Here is a 7954-nt window from a genome sequence, read left to right as displayed (position 1 = left end):
CACACACACGGAGAACCGTGATGGCCAAAGCTCCTCAGCCAGAAAGCACCGTGTCCTCCGAGCTCCAGCCTGAAGTCTATTAGGGCTGCTCCCTCTAGTGGAAAAAGAGTACTTTGGCTTGCAAAGAAAACATTTTCTTTCCCTTATTTTCTTTCTTTCTTTCTTTTTTAATTTTACTTTCTTTTTTCTCCCCCCGCCTTTTTTTAACTAAAGAATTCAAGTTTTCCAGATAGTGCAAGACATGGGATAGCTCCCATAAGACAAGAGCTGACCAAAGTCCGGATTTCTTCCAGGCCCCGCGCATCGGTGGTGGTGGTGGTGGTGGTGCACTCTCGCTACAACTCTGCCGACGCAGGTCAGCAGTTATTCCTCAGAGGCGGACTGATGGCAAGTGAGGGACTCTCCGATCATCTTCAAGCAGTCCTCAGTATATGCCAGAGCTGTATTTATTTCTGACTTCCCACTTCTGATTACAAAAATAGGACTTACTATAATCATAATAATATTAATGATACAAAATAAATATTGTAATTATATACTTTTTGGCAAATTATTAACACAAAGCAGCCCAAGACACCTCATTGGATTAAAAAAAGATGAAGATGTACAAATGCTAAAAAAGACAAAGTCTCCATTAAAAAAGAGGGGAAAACAATCCGCAAATGAATGCATGTCTGTAAGGCAACATGTTACCTTTAGTTTGTTGTCTAGATTCAGGTCAGGTTATGCTGTTGTTTAAGAAGTTATTAGAACTTGGCTTGCTTGAGCTTATCGATGTGGTAGCAAAGTTTCAGTGCTGGTCCCAGTTTCAAGCCCAGATATTTCATGATCATGTCACTTTTCAGCAGCAGCAAAGCATTGCCATCAATCTCCTGGTTTCAAAAGAGAGAAAGAGAATCAAAATGTGTTTAACTCGCCCTCTACTCTCGCAACCAGCAAGAGAGCGCAGCCACATCCTGACACATTAAGCAAGGTGAATCAGTTACCGCACTCCCTTTAGACTAGAGCTGGCTGAATTGGTACGCGTTTTGAACTTTCATTAAAAAGGTGGGGAAAAAGGAAAATATAAAGGAGGTTTTAATCAATATTATTTTTTATTTTTCAAGCAATCATAAGGTTTGACTGTTTTCAATAATTCTGCTATAAAAATATATTTTTTAACATCTGGATTGCTGTATGCCCTATTCTAATTTTGAGAAGAGCAAATTGACCTTGAGAGAAAGAAGGAGAAAGATCTGAAGGGCAAGAGAGAGACGTGGCCTCACGAACCACTAATAACGGACCGCCAGATCTCCACTCCAGCTTTGTCACTAACTGTCAGCATGTTTCACATATCTGCAATTCACCTCTGTCAAGTAACACATATCTTTATTTCTTGTTCTTAAATTGAAGAAAACAGCTACTTACATATTTCATTGGATTTATTAGTAAAATGTATCCAAATTTAATTTAACTACCATCTATGTGGCAGAAATTGCCCCCAAATTCTTTTTTTTTTTATCCCAGACCTGTTAGCTTGAAAACCTTTTTGAAATTACAAGGTCGCTGAACTGAGCACAGCAAAGCATTCGTTTGCAGGGAAATGGACTCTTTTGTTTCACCCACTCTCACGTGGTTAGAAAGCACACAAGCTTTCAGAGACACTGTCCTTTCTTGGATCCCAAGCTTGCCTGCTTTTTTCTGACCATTTTGGCAGATATCTGGATCTGCCAAAAATTACCACCTCTCCCCAGTCTCCTCCTCTCTTATATCCTTGGGCCATCAGAGCCAGTGCTGTATGTGCATGTGTACATACATACACACGTTTACCCATGCAATAATGTATTACAGATTGAATTCTATGTTTCTGATGGTCAGATCTTTCCCTTGTGATTCATTGCCTATACTATGGATCCTAATTTGCCCTGACCATCTTTATTCCATTCAGTAGGTGATTTAGCTGATGAGCAGTTAAGGTCACTTTCTGACTAACTCAATCAATTGATGCTCTTCTTTCTGCAACCCCCACTCCATTCATAATAGAAACTCTTTTCCCCCCTCTCTCTCCTTCCCATCTTTTCAGGGAAGCTGAGGGAAGGGAATATTAAGTGTTACATATAATTAATATTTGTATAACAATGGAAAACAAACTCCTGGAACCATGATACTATAGGGTAAAAACACTGTTAAGGGTTTGGTGCAAATGCAACTATTTCTAAATGTTGAGTTCAGCATTTTATTATTTCCTTTATTAGTACTATGAGGGGTCAAAATTAAATGACAGGAGCGTGCCGGAGGGAGCATTCATATCCAATTAAGTGTCCCACACTATCTGTGTCCCTGTGCAGCTTGTTGGCTTGACTTTTCTACTGTAATACTCTGTCAGCCCTTTTAAAAAATAATTAAAAAGGAAGGATTCTACAGCGTGGTCCACAAGTATGCAGTAACTCTTGCAGAAGATCTTGAATTAGATCAGTGCCATCAGTGCAATGAGCTTGTTTCACATGAACTGAGATCTGGCTCACTGCAAGTTAGAACATTGCAGAACGCTGCCGTGTCCCGGCAAGGGGATGGGAGCAGCAAATGGTGTCTGAGGTAGGAGCTGCAAGGTGATAGTACTTGGGGAATTAAACATACAGCTTCTGTCTGCCAGAATGAGTTTGTCCCTGTTCCCTGCAGCACTTATTCTGAGGATGCTATTCAAAAAGCAGAGCAGTCCCTAAAGAAATCTTATGTAATGAGAGCAAGAATTGTAGCTGGCTGTGTGTCTCTTCCAGGATCAGGCTTTTAATGAGTAAGATGAAAGTCTGGATCCTTATGGGTATTTAAGCATCTAATTTTGATTGAAATCAAAGACTTGAGGATCTATACAGCAAACAGGACTGAAATTCCCTCTTTTCCACTCTGCAATCTCATGAATAGATACTAAGCTCCTGATCATGCCACCACCTGCAACAAGAGTGCAGCGAGTGGTCACCTCAGTGGACAATGCTAAAACAATCGATGTGAAGGAGGTCTAGGAAAAGATGCATGTTCATGTCTGGCATACGCAGAGGCAGCTTGCTATTTGAATAAATGGGATTAATCACATTAAACTCAAAGATTTTGGTCTCCTTCATACATGCATTTGTCAATCACTGGCCATAATTAAACTGTCAGACCATAACATTGCTTTGATCCCTTCCAGCTTGAATTTTCCACCTGCTAATTCTCCTTGCAACTCTTTTTCCTCCTATTTCCCTTCCTCAGTCTTTCAGCCATCTCTTGCTTCTTACTGAGAAAAGGTCTTGCCGAGTGGTGCTGTGAGATCTCTGCCAGGCTGGTGGTTCCTTTGTGAGAGGCCAAAAGATCTGTCAAGTATGGGTTAGCCTTTCCTTGTCACACAGCCCTGCTGAGGGAATAAGGAAACAGCAGAGGGGAGGTAGTGGGCAGTTTCATGGTCTTGGTGGACTCTTAGGAGCTGCCTGTGAGAGCTCCTTCGGTGTCTTGGCAATAAGAAAAGCTTCTGCTGAGAAGACCAGAGCGAGAACCACACTGATCCTGTAATGCATATTGCAGCTATGACCTGTGCAGACTACAGCTTCCTACTTCACACTGGGAGATCCCACTCCACAGGCTACAGTCAACACCCCAATCCTGGTAGTCTTTTTTTCGTATAATGACATGAAAGATTACCGTCCTCATCCAGTATTCCTCCCCTGACCCTTTTCTTCCTCATGGTCCTACCATCCTCTCCCTCCCACTGTCATAGCTCAGATTAATTGATGGCCAAAGCGACAATTTTAGGTGATAGCTGGGCCTTGTCAATGACAGTAAGTGCTTCTAAGTAAATTATGCACCTGCTTCATGGAAAGATTGAACATACAGGAAGATATGACTAAGGTTAATGGACTAATCACTTGTCTCTCACCCCTGGGGTCTCCATGCTAATCCAGATGAGATTTGAAGCCTGAAAAATTGCATGGACATATATAACTCGAAGGCGTAATTGAATTGAGTTGTGTGGTAATTTTGCTCAACTTCTCAGACCTACTGCATATTTTACAAGGAAAGCACTGATAAGTACAACCAGTAGGTGTGAGGTGTTCACAAAGGATGACAGCAACAGTCTTTAGTGGCAGTTTAGCTCGATCTCTTTGGTCACAGAGCATCTGCAGTATTGCGGCATGCTTCAGTGCAGCTGGCCCAGTAACTGCATAGGCTGTGACACAGCCCTGTTGCCATATAAAAAGTATACTGTGCCGGCTTTTGCTAAAAATGTGAACTGCACCAACATAGTGCTTTTGTACTGTACGTATCTTACAACTTTAGCTTTGAACTTTTCTTTGGGATGCACCTGCAAGCCTTGAAGACGATGACAATTCTCTCTCCCTCAAAGGCAGATTGTCTCTTGATGCACAGCCCCTCCTGTCAGTCTCATGCCAAAGCAAGTTTCCTAGAACCTTCCAATGCTCTGCCTGTTGTCCTCATGGCCAACTTGTGCCACATTTTCATAGGCAACTTACAAGACGGATCTGACTTATCTGCAGTAGGCAGAGAAAATAGGTTAGCACCTGACGCATAACCGCAGGTTTGGTCCTGGCACACTCATACCTTCTCTTCTCATCATACTGAACTGCCTGCAGAACAGTAAATGTCTTTGAAACCTATGTAGGGTAAAGAGACATCAAGACCTGTGTTCACAAACATGTCTTATTGTCCATCTGTCCCTGCTCTTCAGCCACATTCATATCTGGAAACCCTACACAGTTATGCAGCTGGATGTCCTCAGTTGTTTCCCTAGGCTCCTATCTGCAGCTTCATCTTCCCACCAGTCCCTGCTGGCTCAGAGGCAAGGAGCGGGACCTGGCAATCAAACTCTCTCCCTTGCTTTACAACCTGAAATGCTTATTGGGGTCAGAGCTGGGGAGCTCTTTTCATTTAGGGCGAAGTCTAGACACTTACATCTGAAGGTATGACCTCCAGCTGAACACAGGTGAATCACTTTTAGGGTAAAATCCATTTTCAGAGTCAGACTGAATTGATCAAGAAGGCATAAGGGGATGTGTAAAGATACTATTAGATACAGTGGTGCCAACTCTATGTATGGCAACAAAACAAGAAACTCCTGATCAGATGTATGTTTACAGCTTTTCCCTTTACTAATTGAAATGCTAGAGGATAGTATCATTTCCACCACTGGAGATTGCTTAGCGAAAGCAACTGTTATATTCTCCAGTGAGTAAGCAGGTCTGTTAAATTCAGTTATATTCTTATATAATACTGTGATAAAGATGAAAAGCATGGCTCTTTTGGGTTTCTCCTGCTAAATATCCACAGACACATAGAAAATGCTCTTCAGAGTAGAATCACGGGTACCCTGGGAAATAATTGTCACTGAAGCAAGGCTTTTTGTGCCAATCTGACATTGAAAAATGAGCACCAGATCCTCTGTGCTTTCTCTAAGGCTTGGCACAGAAACAATTTAACTGGCGTAGTTAGGAGCAGATAGTAAGCATTTTATAAAGACATAATTAGGGTCTTCCTATTGAAGGATAAGTGAACCTTTCTTCAGACTAAACCTCCCAGTGGTGCTGAATTCCTTGCACAACCCTGTCTTGAACCTGGCTGAGACACTGCCTATTGCAGCCAAAGGCAGCTGAGGACATGGGTGTAATGTGTGATGGCCATCTCTTGGGAGTGCCTGTGCACTTGGCATAAATTATCCAGATACACAAATGGCAGCCTTTTACATACATGTTTTCTGAAGAGCTCCACGTGGGGACCTAAAGCATGAGGGTCTGCATCCTTCACAAACCAAACCACGTCATCCACAGTCCAGGTCAAAGGATTCTTGCTTGATGGCCGAGCCGTGTCTTGTCTTTCAGGTGAAGGACTTGAGGCTATCAGTATAAAAAAGCCCATAACAGCACATTACAATGGTATGCAGTGCTTTTCTTGGTCTGCGAGTGTGCAGCAGTATGGCAGCCTTACACCGCCAGGGACTTTGGATCTGCATGTGTGAGTATTAGCCTGAGATAGTGAGGCAGGGAGAGAAGGGGACTTGGCAGTTTCCTATCTGAGCACTTACCAGGAGACATGATCCCAGCTGGTGAATTGTGTTAAAAAGCACAAAATCCTCAGGTTCCTGATGGGGAAGGAAAAATGTGCCAGCTGTCAGGCTCTTAAACTGAGCTGCTCTTGCTGTCTGATCTGTGAGCAATGGGGATATTGGCTCAAGAAGACACCACCCTCCCACCTGGAGAGAAAGCGCTTGGGCACTGAACAAAGGAGATCACCACTGAATGCAAAGGCTAGAAGATAAAATGGGTATTTAGGAAAGAGTTTTTCTCTTAGCATTCAGATTTTCAGACTTATCTTGGAGCTTAAAGAAGTATTTCTAATCAATATCTACCTAATCTTAGGCTCTCACCAAGCTGGGGGTCCCCAATGAATGCCTATTTGGAGAGCTACTAAAACATGCTAAGATGAACATTGCACGTGTGACTTTTTAATGGTATGAGCCCAGGATGATTTAAGGTCACTTCAGCTTGCTGTAGCTTTAAATCAAGGGAATAAAGGCACATTGGAATGAAAGTGCATTTATGTTTTTATTCTTAGTCTCTGCAGAATTATAAATCTCAGCCTCCATGTATGTGCAATTCTCTCCCTCCCCTCTCCCCCTTACAACTCTGCTTCACTATTACAGGAACCTTATTATGCAAGACTTGAGGAAAGCTGTTTACATTTGTTTATATCTACACAAAGCAAACTTTGCATTAGCAGGAGGAAGCACATAGATATATAAAATGTTATTTGCCTGGACCTGCTCATCTCTTTTTGTTAAGACATGATTTTTGATGAGAGCGATGCAAACAGTAAGAAGCAGATACTGCAGAAGATAGAAAAAGAAACAGAAGAGTGCAAGTAGATGGAGATCAGAGATATCTGACCAGTTACAAAACTGGAGCCTGGAGAATCCCCACGTAGCCAAGAGGGAAATCAGAACAACTCAGAGCTGAGCTCACTGCAGAAATACTGAGCTTACAAAGATAGATTAAAATATATTAGAATACCATGCAGGACTCAAAACATCATAATATATGTGAGCAAATGTACTGGGCTGGGTTTGCGACTTGTGTAAATTGCCATTTCAATGACTTCAATAGAGCTGTGCTGATTTATATTATCTGAGGATCTGCCCATATATGCACAATAGCTGCTTTATGTGCATATTGGTCCTTTCTTTCTTGCCACCATCCCCATCTTACAGTATAATGTAATGAGGTGTATTTTGCAATTACGAAGGATGAACTCCAGTAAGCAGCAGTGCTATGAATGTGCAAATCTGGTCGATGGGTTTCATAATGGGATATGATGTAAATATCATGATAATTACAGTCTCATTTGCTAAGTCACTGTTCTGGATATAAAGGACAAGGAATAGCCGCAGGTCTTCTTAATTAGACAGCTAGGATTGGTGTTCGTACAGAGCCACGCGACCCTGGGCGCCGCTCACAGAATAAACGCAATACACAGTGGTAAAGAGGCCATCTGGAGCCTTAGGCACAAAATGACGGAGACAAAGAGTGCAAAATGCACGGGGCAATCTCAGCCAACCCCTGGATCATCAGTAACGTTAAGTAAGTTTGTCGGGGCTTCTCTGAGGCCTCTGAGAAGTCTCTGAGACTTCTCTTGGAGGCAGAGGTGCAAGCATCTCGAAAGGGTTTTGTGGGCTGACTTGGTAACAGCAGTGTTTCTCCCCCACCAGGTCTGCTGGTGGTCCGGATGCCAGCTGATGTGTGCAGATATTGCCCCTGGGCAGCTCGAACCAGCGGACGGGAAGAAAATTGGGCTTTTGCAAAACAATAGGAAACCAGAGGAGAGAAGGGAGGGCTTGGCTGTGCCCAAAGGATTGCAGAGGCAAGTTTCTACGCTATTACCACGGCACACTTGAGGAGATGTTGTGCCCCTACAGAGGGCCAGGTGTTTTTTC

General features: G+C 42.8%; 1 protein-coding gene across 1 annotated transcript in view; it reads right to left on the bottom strand.

The window, feature by feature from the left end:
• Positions 1–746: 746 nt before the first annotated feature.
• SCML4 (Scm polycomb group protein like 4) overlaps positions 747–7954 on the bottom strand; it is a 49511-nt gene continuing 42303 nt past the window's right edge. The window contains exons 6-7 of the mRNA XM_062570991.1: positions 5716–5861; positions 747–872 (exon numbers count right to left, since the gene is read on the bottom strand). Of these exons, the coding sequence (XP_062426975.1) occupies positions 747–872; positions 5716–5861 (272 nt within the window). The remainder of the gene's footprint in view (positions 873–5715; positions 5862–7954) is intronic.

The sequence above is a fragment of the Rhea pennata genome, chromosome 3 (assembly GCF_028389875.1).
Source record: "Rhea pennata isolate bPtePen1 chromosome 3, bPtePen1.pri, whole genome shotgun sequence".
Lineage (NCBI taxonomy): Eukaryota > Metazoa > Chordata > Aves > Rheiformes > Rheidae > Rhea > Rhea pennata.
The sequence above is the reverse complement of the archived record's forward strand: the minus strand, read 5'-3'. Positions and strand labels throughout refer to the sequence as shown.